Here is a 19,125-nt window from a genome sequence, read left to right as displayed (position 1 = left end):
GTAGGAGGGGGCCAGACACTGGTCTTTGCAATGAGAACTATTGACACAGCAGTAACTGTCTGCTATGTTTTATAGATATCTTTCATATAAATCTTAACTTCTTGTGAATAGGGGGGCGCTGTTTTCACTTTCGAAAAAATCGTGCATAAAAATTAAACGGCCTCGTACTCTGTTATAGATCATACAATATGCATATTATTAATACTATTGGATAGAAAACACTCTGAAGTTTCTAAAACTGTTTGAATTATATCTGTGAGTAAAACAGAACTCATTTGGCAGCAAACTTCCATACAGGAAGTGAAAAATCTGAAAACGAGGCTCTGTGTCAGGGCTTGCCTATTCAATTGGCTTTTATTTATCTATATGTATGCACTTCATACGCCTTCCACTAGATTTCAACAGGCAGTGGAAGGTTGAATGGGGTGTCTAGCTTGATCTGAGGCCGAATAAGAGCTTTTGGAGTGGCAGGTCCGGTATTTTGTCAGTTTTCGACAGCGCGCGGGGGAACTCGACATTGTCTTCTGAAAAGCGTTAGGTATACACGGCGAATTGCTCCGGCTCTGATTTTATTTGATACATATGAGAAAAACAACATAAAGTAGGATTTTTAAACCGAGTTTGATCAGTTTATTCAATGTTTATTGGGAATTTTGGAATTTTTCCTTCCATGCGTCAAGAGATGATCGCGCCACATGGCTAGCCAAAGTTGCTAATTCGACAGAAGAAATGGACATTCTAAAACCAAACAACGATTTATTCTGGACCTAGGACTCCTTGCACAACATTATGATGGAAGAACAGCAAAAGTAAGACAACATTTATGATATTTCGTATTTCTGTGTAATATGTTGACTCCAACACCGCGGAGAATAGGTGAGCGCTGTCTCACAATAACGCATGCTGTATGTTGTGGTAAAGTTATTTAAAAAAATCTAACACAGCGGTTGCATTAAGAACCAGTGTATCTTTCATTTGCTGTACAACATGTATGTTTTAGTAAAGTTTATGACGAGTTCTTTGATTAGATTAGGTGACTGTCCAAAATATCTCCGGAGATTTTGGTGAATTGGTGCTACGTATTCACAATGTATAACCACGATTTGCAGCTCTAAATATGCACATTTTCGAACAAAACATAAATGTATTGTATAACATGATGTTATAAGACTGTCATCTGATGAAGTTGTCCAAAGGTTAGTGATGAATTTTATATTTATTGCTGGTTTTTGCGAAAGCTATGTTTGCGGTGGATAAATGGCGTTGTGTGTTTGGCTATTGTGATGAGCTAATATAATTCTATATTGTGTTTTCGCTGTAAAACACTTAAAAAATTGGAAATATTGGCTGGATTCACAAGATGTTTATCTTTCATTTGCTGTACACCATGTATTTTTCATAAATGTTTTATGATGAGTATTTATGTATTTCACGTTGCTCCCTGTAATTATTCTGGCTGCTTTGGTGCTATTTGTGATGGTGGCTGCAATGTAAAACCAGGATTTGTAGCTATAAATATGCACATTTTCGAACAAAACATAAATGTATTGTATAACATGAGGTTATAAGACTGTCATCTGATGAAGTTGTTCAAGGTTAGTGATTAATTTTATCTCTATTTGTGGGTTTTGTGAAAGCTACCTATGCGGTGGAAACATGGTGAAAATATGCCGTGTTTGGCTATTGTGGTTATCTAATATAAATACATATTGTGTTTTCGCTGTAATACATTTTAAAAATCGGAAATGATGGCTGGATTCACAAGATGTTAACCTTTCATTTGCTGTATTGGACTTGTGATTTCATGAAATTATATTATATGATATCCTTGTCCCGTTAGGCTAGGCTATGCTAGTCAGCTTTTTAGATGAGGAGGATCCCGGATCCGGGAGAGAGAAGCGTTAGTGGTTAACCTTTGTGAACTGTTCCTAAGATCTGTGGTTCGTCATGTAAGTTGAGGGGGGTGTATCTTGGCTATAAAATATATTTGTATTCTTCTGTAGGGACTCTCAAAATTCATTATAGATAGTGAATTGTTGAAAGTCAAAGGCTAAAGCTTAAAGCTCATTGACTGATGTGTAGTTTGTAACTCTCCTCACTTGGTAATATAGGAAAATGCCACAACAAGAGAAAGACAGATGGATAAAGAGAGAGAAAGAAAGACAGACAGACAGAATGAGAATATCCAAATTGTTTATTTGAGTACATGTTTATCAGGGTACACACATACACACACACACAGTCTCTCTCAATTTGATTCAGTTCTCTCTCTAGGTGCAGTGCTGGGCCAGACAGTCGCAGGCGGTGACAGACAGAACGTTGTGATGTGTCAGTGTTCCATTAGAACACAGCAGCGGAACGCTCAGAGGCTCTGTCGCCACAGAAGCACAACACACACACTCCCTCTCCACAGCGTTAGTCTCCAGGGAATATACACTCTTACTACGACACTTCCCCTGAAAGAGAGAGAGAGAAAGACATTATAAAATCATTAGACACAAAAACAAGTGTGCAGTTAAAATTGGCAATAAACACACAGATTTCTTTACTCAGGGCCGTGGGGTGAGACAGGGATGCAGCTTGAGCCCCACCCTCTTCAACAAATATATCAATAAATTGGCGAGGGCACTAGAACAGTCTGCAGCACCCGGCCTCACGCTAATAGAATCTAAAGTCAAATGTCAAATGTCTACTGTTTGGTGATGATTTGGTGCTTCTGTCCCCAACCAAGGAGGGCCTACAGCAGTACCTAGATCTGTCCCCAACCAAGGAGGGCCTTCAGCAGCACCTAGATCTGTCTCCAACCAAGGAGGGTCTACAGCAGTACCTAGATCTGTCCCCAACCAAGGAGGGCCTACAGCAGTACCTAGATCTGTCCCCAACCAAGGAGGGCCTTCAGCAGCACCTAGATCTGTCCCCAACCAAGGAGGGTCTTCAGCAGTACCTAGATCTGTCCCCAACCAAGGAGGGCCTTCAGCAGCACCTAGATCTGTCCCCAACCAAGGAGGGCCTACAGCAGGACCTAGATCTGTCCCCAACCAAGGAGGGCCTACAGCAGCACCTAGATCTTCTGTGCAGATTCTGTCAGACCTGCGCCCTGACAGTGAATCTCAGTAAAACAAAAATAATGGTGTCCCAAAAAAGGTCCAGTAGCCAAGACAACAAATACAAATTCTATCTAGACACTGTTGCTGTCACACCCTGATCTGTTTCAGGGTGTGACCTGTCTTTGTGCTTGTCTCCACCCTCCAGGTGTCACCCATCTTCCCCAGTATCCCCAGTGTATTTATACCTGTGTTTTTTCCCGTGCTCCTGTCTTTCTCTAGTTCCCGTTTTCCCGTTTTTGACCATTCTGCCCTGACCCTGAGCCGGCCTGTCGTTTTGTACCTTGTCACACCTCCCTGGATTACTGACCCATGCAAGCCCTGACCCTGAGCCTGCATGCCGTTCTGTACATGACCTCTGCCTGCCCTTGACCTGTCGTTTGCCTGCCCCCTGTTTTTGTAATTAACTTTTGCTACTTCGAAACTGTCTGTACCTGGGTCTTTTCCTGAGCCTTGATAGTTGCCCTAGAGCGCACAAAAATATACAGTTGAAGTCGGAAGTTTACATACACCTTGGCCAAATACATTTAAAGTCAGTTTTTCACAATTCCTGACATTTAATCCTAGTACAAATTCCCTGTCTTAGGTCAGTTAGGATCACCACTTTATTTGAAGAATGTGACCTGTCAGAATAATAGTAGACAGAATTATTTATTTCAGCTTTTATTTCTTTCATCACATTCCCAGTGGGTCAGAAGTTTACATACACTCAATTAGTATTTGGTAGCATTGCCTTTAAATTGTTTAACTTGGGTCAAACGTTTCAGGTAGCCTTCCACAAGCTTCCCACAATAAGTTGGGTGAATTTTGGCCCATTCCTCCTGACAAACCTGGTGTAACTGAGTCAGGTTTGTTAGGCCTCCTTACTCGAACATACTTTTTCAGTTCTGCCCACAAATGTTTTATGGGATTGAGGTCAGGGCTTTGTGTTGGCCACTCCAATACCTTGACTTTCTTGTCCTTAAGCCATTTTGCCACAACTTTGGAAGCATGCTTTGGGTCATTGTCCATTTGGAAGACCCATTTGCGACCAAGATTTAACTTCACTAAGGTAGGGGGCAGCATTCGGAATTTTGGATGAAATGCATTCCCAAATTAAACTGCCTGCTTCTCGGGCCCAGAAGATATGATATGCATATAACTGGTAGATTTGGATAGAAAACACTCTAACGTTTCCAAAACTGTTAAAATAGTGTTTGTGAGTATAACAGATGTCTCGTTCTGACCATAGTTCTTGTGTGTTTTACTTGTTTTAGTGTTGGTCAGGACGTGAGCTGGGTGGGCATTCTATGTTGTGTGTCTAGTTTGTCTGTTTCTATGTTTGGCCTAATATGGTTCTCAATCAGAGGCAGGTGTTTTGTGTTGTCTCTGATTGGGAATCATATTTAGGTGGCTTGTTTTGTGTTGGGGTTTGTGGGTGGTTGTCTTCTGTCTTTGTGTTCTGCACCAGATAGGACTGTCTCGGTTTTCACGTTTGTTATTTTGTATTTTGTATAGTGTTCACGTTATCGTCTCTTTGTTTATTAAACATGTTGAACACTAGCCGCGCTGCATTTTGGTCCTCTCCTTCACCAACGGAAGAAAATCGTTACAACAGAACTGATTTGGCAGGCGAAAACCTGAGAAATCTATTCAGGAAGTAGTTATTTGTTTGGTTTTGTAGTTATCTATTCAATGCCATTACAGAATCCATTGACTTAGTACTCAAATTGCAGTTTCTATGCCTTCCACTAGATGTCAACAGTCTTTAGAAATTGTTTCAGGCTTGTATTCTGAAAATGAAGAAGTAAGAGCAGTCGGAATGAGTGGACCCTAAAGTGTCACAGAGCTTTTTCATGCGCGAGACCGAGAGAATGCCTTTCTTGTTTACCTTTTTAAATTGACGACGTTATTGTCCGGTTTAAATATTATCGATTATTTAGGCTAAAAACTAACTGAGGAATGAATATAAACATCGTTTGACATGTTTCTATGGACTTTACGGATACAATTAGGATTTTTTTGTCTTCCTGTTTTGACTGCGTTTGAGCCTGTGGATTACTAAAGAAAATGCACAAACAAAACTGAGGTTTTTGGATATAAAGTGACTTTATCGAACAAAAGGAACATTTATTGAGTAAATTAATGTCTGCTGAGTGTAACCATATGAAGATCATCAGGTAAGGGATTAATTTTATCTCTATTTCTGACATGTGTAACTGTTCTACTTGGCTGGCTACTGTTTGTAATGATTTGTCTAGTGGGCTATGTTCTCAAATAATCGTAAGGTATGCTTTTGTCGTAAAGCATTTTTTAAATCTGACACCGTGGTTGGATTCACAAGAAGTTAATCTTTAAACCTATGAAAAATATGTATTTTTTCTGAATTTTTATAATGAGTATTTCTGTATTTGAATTTGACGCCAAGCAGTTTCACTGGCTGTTGAAGAGGTGGGACGCTACCGTCTCACGTGCCCAAGAGAGGTTAACTTCATGACTGATGTCTTGAAATGTTACTTCAATATATCCACATAATTTTCCTGCCTCATGATGCCATCTATTTTGTGAAGTGCACCAATCCCTCCTGCAACAAAGCACCCCCACAACATGATGCTGCCACCCCCGTGCTTCACAGATGGGATGGTGTTCTTCGGCTTGCAAGCTTCACCCTTTTTCCTCCAAACATAACAATGGTCATTATGGCCAAACAGTTCTATTTTTGTTTCATTAGACCAGAGGACATTTCTCCAAAAAGTACAATCTTTGTCCCCATGTGCAGTTGCAAACCGTAGTCTGGCTTTCTTATGGCGGTTTTGGAGCAGTAGCTTCTTCCTTGCTGAGCGGCCTTTCAGGTTATGTCGACATAGGACTCGTTTTACTGTGGATAAAGAGGTACTTTTGTACCTGTTTCCTCCAGCATCTTCGCAAGGTCCTTTGCTGTTGTTCTGGGATTGATTTGCTCTTTTTGCACCAAAGTACATTCATCTCTAGGAGACAGAACGCGTCTCCATCCTGAGCGGTGTGATGGCTGCGTTGTCCCATGGTGTTTATACTTGCGTACTATTGTTTGTACAGATGAACGTGGTACCTTCAGACATTTGGAAATTGCTCCCAAGGATGAACCAGACTTGTGGAGGTCTACAATTTTTTTTCTGAGGTCTTGGCAGATTTCTTTTGATTTTCCCATGATGTCAAGCAAAGAGGCACTGAGCTTGAAGGTAAGCCTTGAAATACATCCACAGGTACATCTCCAATTGACTCAAATGATGTCAATTAGCCTATCAGAAGCTTCTAAAGCCATGACATAATTTCTGAAATTTTCCAAGCTGTTTAATAAAGGCACAGTCACCTTAGTGTATGTCAACTTCTGACCAACTAGAATTGTGATACAGTGAATTATAAGTGAAATAATCTGTCTGTAAACAATTGTTGGAAAAATTACTTGTCATGCCCAAAGTAGATGTCCTAACCGACTAACCAAAACTATAGTTTGTTAACAAGACATTTGTGGAGTGGTTGAAAAATGAGTTTTAATGACTCCAACTTAAGTGTATGTAAACTTCCGACTTCAACTGTATTTACCTCTGCCTAATCATCAACATAAGGCAATGAACGATCTGAGAGACAAGGCAAAAATTGCCTTCTACGCCATCAAAAGGAACATAAAATTCCACATCCCAATTAGGATCTGGCAAAAAATACCTTAAGTCAGTTATATAACACATTGCCCTCTATGGTTGTGAAGTCTGGGTCCTCTATGGTTGTGAAGTCTGGGTCCACTCACCAACAAAGAATTCACAACATTGGACAAAGACCCAATTGAGACTGCATGTAGAATACTGCAAGAATAACAGCATTAGGACAATACCTGCTAGTTATCAAAATCCAGAAAAAAAGCTGTTCAATTCAACAACCACCTAAAAGGAAGCGATGCTTACACATTGCACCACAAAGCCCTCACCTTCAGAGAGATTAACCTGGAGAAGAGGTGCTGGTTTCAGGGGCTTTGTTCACAAACACAAACAGACCCCACAGATCCCCAGAACAGCAATACAAATAGACACAACCAAATTATGAGAAAGCAAAAAGGTAACAATTTGACACACTGGAAAGAATCAACCTAAAAACAGACCTAATTTGAATGGTATCTGGCCCTAAACAGAGAGTACACAGTGGTAGAATACCTGATTACTGTAACTGACCCCAAATTAAGAAAATCCTGAACATAGCCTTACTATTGAGAGAGGCCGCCATAGGCAGACCTGGCTCTCAAGGGACGGCAGGCTATGTGCACACTGCCTACAAAATGAGATGGAAACTGAGCGGGCACTTCCTTATCTCCTGCGAAATGTATGACCACCTTCGAGATATTTCCCACAGATCACACGGACCCACAAAGAAGTTGAAAGAAAATCTATCACTGATAAACTATCATATCGGTTAGGGTAAATACCACAGTGTTCAGTCACAGCAGCAAGATTTGTGACCTGTTGCCATGAGAAAAGGGCATCCAGTGGAACACAAACAACGTTGTAAACACAACCAATGTTTATCTGTTTATTTACTACTATTCATACTATTTGCACGTTGCTAGAACACTTTACAGAGCTGATAATATAACACTTGAAATGTATTCATCTTTTTCAACCCTGAGTATTTACTGTCTCCTCACTTTGGTTTATTTCACTTTGGTTTATTGCTTTGGCAATGTAAACATGTTTTCCATGCCAATAAAGTCCCTTTGCATTGAGTGAGGGAGAGAGGGTGAGAGAGAGGGAGAGAGAGAAAGGGAGGGTGAGGGGGAGAGAGAGCGAGAGAGAGATAGAGAGAGGGAAGGAGGGAGAGCGAGAGAGGGGTGGAGAGAGGGAAGGAGGGAAAACGAGAGAGGGGTGGAGAGAGGGGGGGAGCGAGAGGGGGGGGGGGAGTGAGAGGGGGGGGGGGGAGTGGGTCATAATATATAGTTGTCTTACCTACTTTAATTAACTCTTCACTAAGTCCCACCCCCCTTCGTTACTGTTCGCAACCTCGGTCAACATTTTCCCGGGAAGCCCAATTTGGAGAAAACCCCTCACAAGGATCTCAAACTGTGTTTTTAATAGAGAATGAAATAAAACATAGACACCCATTGCTGATTAGGAGTTGAACTGTGTTGAACCATCAAATGAAGTAGTGTGTCTAATCACTGGGTGTCTCTGGATGCATTGTCCATGCAGTCAAAGTCTTATTCTATGTTTCTGGTCAAAGCTACTTACCACTTTTGACCTGTTTCCAGAAGCTAGATGTATGTTGCATGTACGTCACTACTTCACAGGAGAGGCATTTCAACTTTTTTTTACATTTATTTGCATCAAAATGCGTTTTGTGGCAGAAATTCCATCTTGAACATGTGAACTTTCATGTGTCTTCATAACAAACTTATATGCCTTCTGAATATATTAATACAATTTTTTATTATGAGCCTAGTTGGTTTAGCCATGGAAACATACAGGAACTTTCCCACTAGCCATGATTGGCTGAGATAATGGACATACCGGGAGATGAGTTTGGATTGGTGGTGCCATGTAGCTGCTCAGCATGTGTGGACAATCCTTTCTACCTCAGCTTTTTTTAAAGATATAATGAAGACCTGAAAAAGTTTTGCTACTCCTCTCTTACATTACTGCCCTGAAATTAATAGCGCTATCGACAGAGATTAGTGGGAACAAGTTGTGATGGACAACTTTCTGGAGGACGATCGTGCTGACTCTCCCTGAATGAACATTTATCAAACAATGAGGAAATCCCTGATTCAATAAAAAAAAATATTGAACCAGTCTACTGATGACAGTGGTGGGGAAGAAACGGGGGGAAGAAACAGTGCCGCTGTCACGGAAACAAGTTGAGCTAGTTTTGGATTGCCCGGTGGAAGCAGAGAGATGATTGCCAAATGCAAAGAGAGTCCAAAAGAGAACACATTTTGTCAGAAAGTTGTTTTCATTTTAAGTTAAAGCTTACTGTTAGCTAGATAGCTAATTTTAGCTGGCTGGCTCTTTAGCTAACATTACGTGTATGATCTGTGTAGTAATATTATTCGTATCGCAGAAAGCCATTTGTATTGGTAGTTATAGCCTTATTTTTGCTAGCTAGCTAACATTGACCATAGTTGGTTAGCTTTAGCTACCTGCAGACTCATGCATGGTAGTATTACTGCATTCAAAACAACTGGGAACTTGGAAAAATGCGAGGTCAAATTATGACATCAGTAATCTTCAGGTCTGAAAGTCGGAGCTCTAGAAAGAGGCCCGAGTTCGAATTCAAAATTGGATGACCGTTTTAATAAATTAAAAAATTCTGAGTGCCCAGTTGTTTTGAACGCGGCATTATAGTTGGGATTAGGATTCATTGTTTAGCTAGCTAGCTACATGTATTTAACAAAATACTGCACTATGCAATAACCGTTGCACTGCACTGTTTACACCTTCTGTATCCTGTGCATGTGACAAACTTAGATTTTATTTGATATAGTGTGTGTTTACCAGAGACAGAAATGTGAAAAACAACATGACCTGTACGAAAGTCAGATTAAGATATAGGCAAAGGACTAGATAAAGTAATAAAAAATAAAAAAAACGTTTTGCTACTACATTCAGCACTTTTAGTTAGCTAGCTAACAGACATTTGGAAAAATGTGTCATTAACTATGGTTAGCTAGCATTAGCAACGTTTTCAATGAGAGCTAGCTAACCAGCTAGCTAGCAAACCATGCAACAGAAACATTTTTGGATTTGAAAAACACTTCAACAGTCTCAATATTTCAGCTATCAGTTGCAAGTAGTTACCCCTGATGCACTTTTAAATTATATAGCCATAAAAAAAATAAAAAAATAAAAAACTATAAGTTTTGTTGACTGTTGCTATCCATCGAAAAATTCAGATTGGTTGCCCAAACCATGTATTGTGTGTTTAAGAGGGAGAGTCTCTGCTAAATATTTGTGTGTGTTCTCACCTCACAGTAGTGTAGTTCTATCTGTTGTTGTGACTGACAGTCGTCCACTTTGATGTAGTTGAGTGTTCCCACTGTCTTCCTACACTCTGGCTCTGTACCTACAGATACACACACACACTCAGTACCGACACCAACACACACTCACACACACACCAGTTCTCACACACACACACACACACACACACACACACACACACACACACACACACACACACACACACACACACACACACACACACACACACACACACACACACACACACACACACACACAGTATGGACACACTCAGTACACCTACACAATAAGGACACACACTCAGTACACACACACACTCAGTATAAACACACACAGTTAACAATATAAACACACACACACACATTACAATCACACAGTACAGACACAAACACAAGGTACGGACACAAACACAAGGTACAAGGTACACAAGGTACAAACACCCTGTAGATGATACTCACACATCTCACAGCAGCTGGTTCCTATCTGGCTGATCTTCCCCTGAACACAGAGACGATTAGACATATCATATATATCATATAATATAAAACACAACAGAGACATATCATATAATATAAAACACAACAGAGACATATCATATCTATCATATAATATAAAACACAACAGAGACATATCATATAATATAAAACACAACAGAGACATATCATATAATATAAAACACAGCAGACACATTTGATATAGATACACTACGCGGCCAAATGTATGTGGACACCTTCTCGTCCAACATCTCATTCCAAAATCATGGGCATTAACATGGAGCTGGTCCCCCCTTTCCTGCTATAACAGCATTCACTCTTCTGGGAAGGCTTTCCAATAGATGTTGGAACATTGCAGCAGGGACTTTCTTCCATTCAGCCACAAGAGCATTAGTGAGGTCGGGCACTGATGTTGGGTGATTAGGCCTGGCTCGCAGTCGGCTTTCCAATTCATCCCAAAGGTGTTCGATGGGGTTGAGTTCAGGGCTCTGTGCAGGCCAGTCAAGTTCTTCCACATTGATGTCGGCAAAGCATTTCTGTATGGACCTGCTTTGTGCACAGGAGCATTGTCATGCTGAAACAGGAAAGGGCCTTCCCCAAACTGTTCAAACAAATATGGAAACGAAGAATTGTCTAGAATGTCAGTGTATGCTGTAGTGTTAAGATACCCCTTCACTGGAATTAAAGGGCCCGAAACATGAAAGACAGGCCCAGACCATTATTCCCCCTCCACCAAACTTTACAGTTGGCACTATGCATTGGGCCAGGTAGCTTTCTGCTGACAATCCGCCAAACCCATATTTGTCCATTGGACTGCCAGATGGTGAAGCGTGATTCATCACTCCGGAGAACGCGTTTCCACAGAGTCCAATGGCACCAAGCTTTATACCACTCCAGCCAACGCTTGGCATTGCGCGCGCTTGGTGATCTTAGGCTTGTGTTTGGCTGCTCGACCATGGAAACACATTTCATGAAGCACCCGACGAACAGTTCTTGTGCTGACGTTACTTCCAGAGGAAGCTTAGAACTCAGTAGTGAGTGTTGCAACCGAGGACAGATGATTTTTCAGCACTCGGCAGTCCCGTTCTGTAAGTTTGTGTGGTCTACCACTTCGCGGCTGAGACATTGTTGCTCCTAGACATTTCCACTTCACAATAACAACACACACATTTTACCGGGGAAGCTTTTGCAAGGCAGAAATTTTACGAACTGACTTGTTGGAAAGGTGGCATCTTATGACGGTGTCACGTTGAAAGTCACTGAGCTCTTCAGTAAAGCCATTTTACAATCAATGTTTGTCTATGGAGATTGCATGGCTGTGTCCTCGATTTTATACACCTGTCAGCAACCGGTGTTGCTGAAATAGCTGAATTCACTCATTTGAAGGGTTGTCCACATACCTTTGGACATGTAGTGTTTGTGGAGCTGTAATGTGTAAAATGTGGTAGTGTTGTGGTTGGATGTAGGTGGTGTTGTGTTGTATTGAGGGTTAGCGTTGTGGTTGTCATGTTGTATTGAGGGTTAGCGTTGTGGTTGTCATGTTGTACTGAGGGTTAGCGTTGTGGTTGTCATGTTGTACTGAGGGTTAGCGTTGTGGTTGTCATGTTGTACTGAGGGTTAGCGTTGTGGTTGTCATGTTGTACTGAGGGTTAGCGTTGTGGTTGTCATGTTGTACTGAGGGTTAGCGTTGTGGTTGTCATGTTGTACTGAGGGTTAGCGTTGTGGTTGTCATGTTGTACTGAGGGTTAGCGTTGTGGTTGTCATGTTGTATTGAGGGTTAGCGTTGTGGTTGTCATGTTGTACTGAGGGTTAGCGTTGTGGTTGTCATGTTGTATTGAGGGTTAGCGTTGTGGTTGTCATGTTGTATTGAGGGTTAGCGTTGTGGTTGTCATGTTGTATTGAGGGTTAGCGTTGTGGTTGTCATGTTGTACTGAGGGTTAGCGTTGTGGTTGTCATGTTGTATTGAGGGTTAGCGTTGTGGTTGTCATGTTGTATTGAGGGTTAGCGTTGTGGTTGTCATGTTGTATTGAGGGTTAGCGTTGTGGTTGTCATGTTGTATTGAGGGTTAGCGTTGTGGTTGTCATGTTGTACTGAGGGTTAGCGTTGTGGTTGTCATGTTGTATTGAGGGTTAGCGTTGTGGTTGTCATGTTGTACTGAGGGTTAGCGTTGTGGTTGTCATGTTGTATTGAGGGTTAGCGTTGTGGTTGTCATGTTGTACTGAGGGTTAGCGTTGTGGTTGTCATGTTGTATTGAGGGTTAGCGTTGTGGTTGTCATGTTGTACTGAGGGTTAGCGTTGTGGTTGTCATGTTGTATTGAGGGTTAGCGTTGTGGTTGTCATGTTGTATTGAGGGTTAGCGTTGTGGTTGTCATGTTGTATTGAGGGTTAGCGTTGTGGTTGTCATGTTGTATTGAGGGTTAGCGTTGTGGTTGTCATGTTGTATTGAGGGTTAGCGTTGTGGTTGTCATGTTGTATTGAGGGTTAGCGTTGTGGTTGTCATGTTGTATTGAGGGTTAGCGTTGTGGTTGTCATGTTGTATTGAGGGTTAGCGTTGTGGTTGTCATGTTGTATTGAGGGTTAGCGTTGGACGTACAGTAGGTGGTGTTGTATTGTTGTCTTATATTAGGGTTGGAGTTCGGTTTAGGTAGTCATAGGGAGTTTCTCAACATGGATACTACTGTGCTCCACCCTATCATGCTCTGAGTGCATTCTCCCATGACGTTCCCTGGAGGAGGAGAGTGTGGAGAACACATACAACTTTACATAGCCAGTAATCCCTATTGACTTACTATGGGCTTGTGATCTAGACACACTGGTTATTGTAGGCAGGTAACCATGCCAATGTTAACACTGCATGTATTTATTAACGCATCAAGAAAAACTATTGAAGTCAGGCAACATATGAGACGTGAATTGACCACTTTTCATTTTCTGTGTATTTCAAGTGTATTTTCTGTCACTTCAGTTTAATTCCAGCCACCATTGTTTTCAAGAAAGGTTGCGTCATATTTCTGTGCATACTTTCAGATGAAGCAGCATATTTCTGTGCATACTTTCAGATGAAGCAGCATATTTCTGTGCATACTTTCAGATGAAGCAGCATATTTCTGTGCATACTTTCAGATGAAGCAGCATATTTCTGTGCATACTTTCAGATGAAGCAGCATATTTCTGTGCATACTTTCAGATGAAGCAGCATATTTCTGTGCATACTTTCAGATGAAGCAGCATATTTCTGTGGATACTTTCAGATGAAGCAGCATATTTCTGTGCATACTTTCAGATGAAGCAGCATATTTCTGTGCATACTTTCAGATGAAGCAGCATATTTCTGTGCATACTTTCAGATGAAGCAGCATATTTCTGTGCATACTTTCAGATGAAGCAGCGATGCATGCTTCAAAATATGTACCAACGGAGTACGCACCCGAGAAGTGTCTCTGTACTCACACTTTTTAATTTGGACACATGCCATGACCCTCCCGTGGTGCAATGTGCTCAAAGCTCAGAGTACGGTAATACGGTAGCACGGTAGTACGCATTTAGAGAAATACCCATAGTGTTGTTTGGTGGTGGTATTGTGGTTATAGTACTGTATCAAGGATTAGTGTTGTGGTTGGATGTGTTGTGATGAGGGTTAATGGTTGTGTTGTGATGAGGGTTAATGATTGTTTTGTGGTTATAGTGTTGTGGTTATAGTGTTGTGATGAGGGTTAATGGTTGTGTTGTGATGAGGGTTAATGGTTGTATTGTGGTTGTGTTGTAAAGAGGGTTAATGGTTGTGTTGTGATGAGGGTTAATGGTTGTGATGTGATGAGGGTTAATGGTTGTGTTGTGATGAGGGTTAATGGTTGTGTTGTGATGAGGGTTAATGGTTGTGTTGTGATGAGGGTTAATGGTTGTGATGTGATGAGGGTTAATGGTTGTGTTGTGATGAGGGTTAATGGTTGTGATGTGATGAGGGTTAATGGTTGTGTTGTGATGAGGGTTAATGGTTGTATTGTGGTTGTATTGTGGTTGTGTTGTGATGAGGGTTAATGGTTGTGTCGTGGTTGTGTTGTGGTTATAGTGTTGTGATGAGGGTTAATGGTTGTATTGTGGTTGTGTTGTGGTTATAGTGTTGTGTTGTATCCATACCCCCTGGTCCAGACAGAGTTGGCGGTCGAAAGAAGGGCAGGTGGTCACTCTGGTCTGGAGAACCAGATCTCCTTTACTGTTGACACCACAGGAGTACTGACTACAGCCTTCATTTAGACTGCTGTTGACCTGTAGGGTGAGAGACAGGGGGTTAGAGTAGAGCTAGTTTACTGTTGACCTGTAGGGTGAGAGACAGGGGGTTAGAGTAGAGCTAGTTTACTGTTGACCTGTAGGGTGAGAGACAGGTGGTTAGAGTTTGAGTAAAGTAGAGTTGTGTGTGTGTGTGTGTGCGTGCGTGCGTTAGTGTGTGTGTGTCTAACCTTGACAGTGATGAAGTGTCCATCAGGTCGTTGGATGGTGCAGGCAGTGGCAACACAGCGATCACAACACGAATCTGGCACCTCTTCTAGAGTATAGCCCTGCAGCACACACACATCTCTTAAAGGGATGTTTCAAAGGCCATTTTATTCCAGAATGCTCACCGCAGACAGCTAGAGTGGAGAGGTGAGAAACATGATGGTGATGATGGTGGTGATGATGATGATGATGGTAGTGATGATGGTCTTGGTGATGATGATGATGGTGGTGATGATGATGATGGTAGTGATGATGGTCTTAGTAATGATGGTTTTGATGATGGTGATGATGGTGTTGGTGATGATGATGATGATGATCTTAGTGATGATGGTGATGATGATGGTTGCCAGAAAAAAGGACTTAGGAAAATTGCAATTGGCTCAGAACAGGGCAGCACGTCTGGCCCTGGGGTGCATACAGTGAGTTAATATTAATAATATGCATGTCAATTTCTACTGGCTCAAAGTGGAGGAGAGATTGACTTCATCACTACTTGTATTTATGAGAGGTATTGACATGGTGAATACACCGAGCTGTCTGTCTTAACTACTGGCACACAATTCAGACACCCATACATACCCCACAAGACATGCCACCAGAGGTCTCATCACAGTCCCCAAATCCAGAACAGACTATGGAAGGCGCACAGTACTACATAGAGCCATGACTACATGGAACTCTATTCCACATCAGGTAACTGAACCAGCAGTAGAAACAGATTTAAAAAACAGATAAAAAACACCTTATGGAACAGCGGGGACTGTGAAGCATCACAAATATTGGCACAGACACATGCATACATACGCACTATACACACACACACACACGATAACATACGCACTATACACACACATACACATGGATTTAGTACTGTAGATATGTGGTAGTGGTGGAGTAGGGGCCTGAGGGCACACAGTGTGTTGTGAAATCTGTGAATATATTGTAATGTTTTAAAATTGTATAAATGGCCCTAACTTAGCTGTAAACCAGGAAGAGTAGCTGCTGCCTTGGTTACTTGCTGATATGTCCAAAGCCCTTGAACGAGTAGATCAAGCAAAGCTCCTGCAAAAGCTATCTTTCCAAGGTTACTAGCCTGGCGCCACAGCTTTATCACCAGAAGAAGACAGAGGGTGATGGTTACTAGCCTGGCTCCACAATTTATCACCAGAAGAAGACAGAGGGGGATAGTTACTAGCCTGGCTACACAGCTTTATCACCAGAAGAAGACAGAGGGTGATGGTTACTAGCCTGGCTCCACAGCTACACCACCAGAAGAAGACAGAGGGTGATGGTTACTAGCCTGGCTCCACAGCTACACCACCAGAAGAAGGCAGAGGGTGATGGTTACTAGCCTGGCTACACAGCTATACCGCCAGAAGAAGACAGAGGGTGATGGTTACTAGCCTGGCTCCACAGCTTTATCACCAGAAGAAGACAGAGGGTGATGGTTACTAGCCTGGCTCCACAGCTTTATCACCAGAAGAAGACAGAGGGTGATGGTTACTAGCCTGGCTACACAGCTACACCACCAGAAGAAGACAGAGGGTGATGGTTACTAGCCTGGCTCCACAGCTACACCACCAGAAGAAGACAGAGGGTGATGGTTACTAGCCTGGCTACACAGCTACACCACCAGAAGAAGACAGAGGGTGATGGTTACTCGCCTGGCTACACACCTACACTTTTTTATAGACCGAGTCACTGGGGCTTCCTGCTTTAATTTTAGCTTGTAAGCAGGAATCAGGAGTATAGAGTTGTGGTCAGATACACCAAATGGAGGGCGAAGGAGAGCTTTGTACGTGTCTCTGTGTGTGGAGTACAGGTGATTCCCCCCCCCCCTCTGGTTGCACATTTAACATGTTGATAGAAATTTGGTAGAACTGATTTAAGTTTCCCTGCATTAAAGTCTCCGGGCACTAGGAGCGCCGCCTCTGGGTGAGTGGTTTCCTGTTTGCTTATTTCCTTATACAGCTGACTGAGTGCGGTCTTAATGCCAGCATCCGTCTGTGGTGGTAAATAAACAGCCACGAAAAGTATAGCTGAAAACTCTCTAGGCAAGTAGTGTGGCCTGCAATTTATCACAATATACTCTACTTCAGGCGAGCAAAATCTAGAGACTTCCTTAGATTTCGTGCACCAGCTGTTGTTTACAAATATGCACAGACCGCCCCCCCTCGTCTTACCGGAGTGTGCTGTTTTATCTTGCCGGTGCAGCGTATATCCCGCTAGCTGAATATCCATGTCATCATTCAGCCACGATTCCGTGACACATAGGATATTACAGTTTTTGATGTCCCGTTGGTAGGATATTCGTGATCGTACCTTGTCTAATTTATTGTCCAATGATTGCACTTTGGTATCTAATCCGAGGTGAGTGATCGCTGGCATGATATCTATTCCGAGGTGAGTGATCGCTGGCCTGATATCTAATCCGAGGTGAGTGATCGCTGGCCTGATATCTAATCCGAGGTGAGGGATCGCTGTCCTGATATCTAATCCGAGGTGAGTGATCGCTGGCCTGATATCTAATCCGAGGTGAGGGATCGCTGGCATGATATCTATTCCGAGGTGAGTGATCACTGGCCTGATCTCTAATCCGAGGTGAGTGATCGCTGGCCTGATATCTAATCCGAGGTGAGGATCGCTGTCCTGATATCTAATCCGAGGTGAGTGATCGCTGGCCTGTCATCTAATCCGAGGTGAGGGTTCGCTGTCCTGTCATCTAATCCGAGGTGAGTGATCGCTGGCCTGATATCCAGAAGTTATTTTTTGCCGTAAGATACGGTTGCAGAAACATTATGTACAAAATAAGTTATAAATAACTCGAAAAAAACACATAGTAGCACCATTTGTTGGGCCCCTAAAACTGCTGCCATTTCTTCCGGAGCCATTTTTGTGTTGACTCACATTAAGCATCTCCAATCCAAAATTAAATCTAGAATCAGCTTCCTATTTCGCAACAAAGCATCCAGCACTTGACCTCGGCGATGTCATTTACAAAATAGCCTCCAACACTCTACTCAGCAAATTATCACAGTGCCATCCATTTTGTCACCAAAGCCCCATATACTACCCACCACTGCGACCTGTATGCTCTTGTTGGCTGGCCCTCGCTTCATATTCATCGCCAAACCCACTGGCTACAGGTTATGCATCAGCTGTCAGAGCAGCTAACAGAAAATTGCACCTTTACATAGTCCACCTGTAAATAGCCCATCCAACTACCTCATCCCCATATTGGGTTTTTTCTCCTTTGCACCCCTGTATCTCTACTTCCACATTCATCTTCTGAAAATCTATCACTCCAGTGTTTAATTGCTAAATTGTAATTACTTCGCCACTACGGCCCATTTATTGCCTTACCTCCCAAATCTTACCTAATTTGCACACACTGTATACACACTGTATACAGATTTTCTATTGTGTTATTGACTGTACGTTTACTTATTCCATGTGTAACTCTGTGTTGTTGTTTGTGTGTCACTGCTTTGCTTTATCTTGGCCCTGCTGCAGTTGTAAAGGAGAACTTGTTCTCAACTGGCCTACCTGGTTAACTTCTCTAGGATAGGGGGCAGCATTTTCACGTTTGGATGAAAAGCGTGCCCAGAGTAAACTGCCTCCTACTCAGTCCCAGATGCTAATATATGCATATTATTAGTAGTATTGGATAGAAAACACTCTGAAGTTTCTGAAACTCTTTCAATCATCTCTGTGACTATAAAATAACTTATTTGGCAGGCCAAACCCCGAGGACAAACCATTGAGATTGTTTTTTTTTTTAGGTCACTCTCTTTTCAATGAGGTTTCATTGGGAATCCAGATTTCTAAGGGACCTTTTTGCAGTTACTATCGCTTCCACTGGATGTCAAGAGTCTTTAGAAATTGTTTGAGGTTTTTCCTTTGAGAAATGAAGAAGTAGCCATGTTCAGAATGAGGCTCCAGTGAAGTGTACTGTTTGTTAGAGGCGCCGGACCAGAAAGCATGCTACACATTGTTTTCCTCCAGTATTGAACACAGTTCATCCCGTCTTCAATTTTATCGATTATTTACGTA

At 42.1% G+C, this 19,125-nt stretch overlaps 1 protein-coding gene across 1 annotated transcript in view; it reads right to left on the bottom strand.

The window, feature by feature from the left end:
• Nucleotides 1-2,176: 2,176 nt before the first annotated feature.
• Nucleotides 2,177-19,125, bottom strand: part of vwf (von Willebrand factor) — a 186,683-nt gene continuing 169,734 nt past the window's right edge. Inside the window, exons 50-54 of the mRNA XM_071415668.1 lie at nucleotides 15,036-15,134; nucleotides 14,716-14,844; nucleotides 10,543-10,582; nucleotides 10,069-10,166; nucleotides 2,177-2,456 (exon numbers count right to left, since the gene is read on the bottom strand). Of these exons, the coding sequence (XP_071271769.1) occupies nucleotides 2,271-2,456; nucleotides 10,069-10,166; nucleotides 10,543-10,582; nucleotides 14,716-14,844; nucleotides 15,036-15,134 (552 nt within the window). The 3' untranslated portion in view covers nucleotides 2,177-2,270. The remainder of the gene's footprint in view (nucleotides 2,457-10,068; nucleotides 10,167-10,542; nucleotides 10,583-14,715; nucleotides 14,845-15,035; nucleotides 15,135-19,125) is intronic.

The sequence above is a fragment of the Salvelinus alpinus genome, chromosome 9, assembly GCF_045679555.1.
Source record: "Salvelinus alpinus chromosome 9, SLU_Salpinus.1, whole genome shotgun sequence".
Classification (NCBI taxonomy): Eukaryota; Metazoa; Chordata; class Actinopteri; order Salmoniformes; family Salmonidae; genus Salvelinus; species Salvelinus alpinus.
The sequence above is the reverse complement of the archived record's forward strand: the minus strand, read 5'-3'. Positions and strand labels throughout refer to the sequence as shown.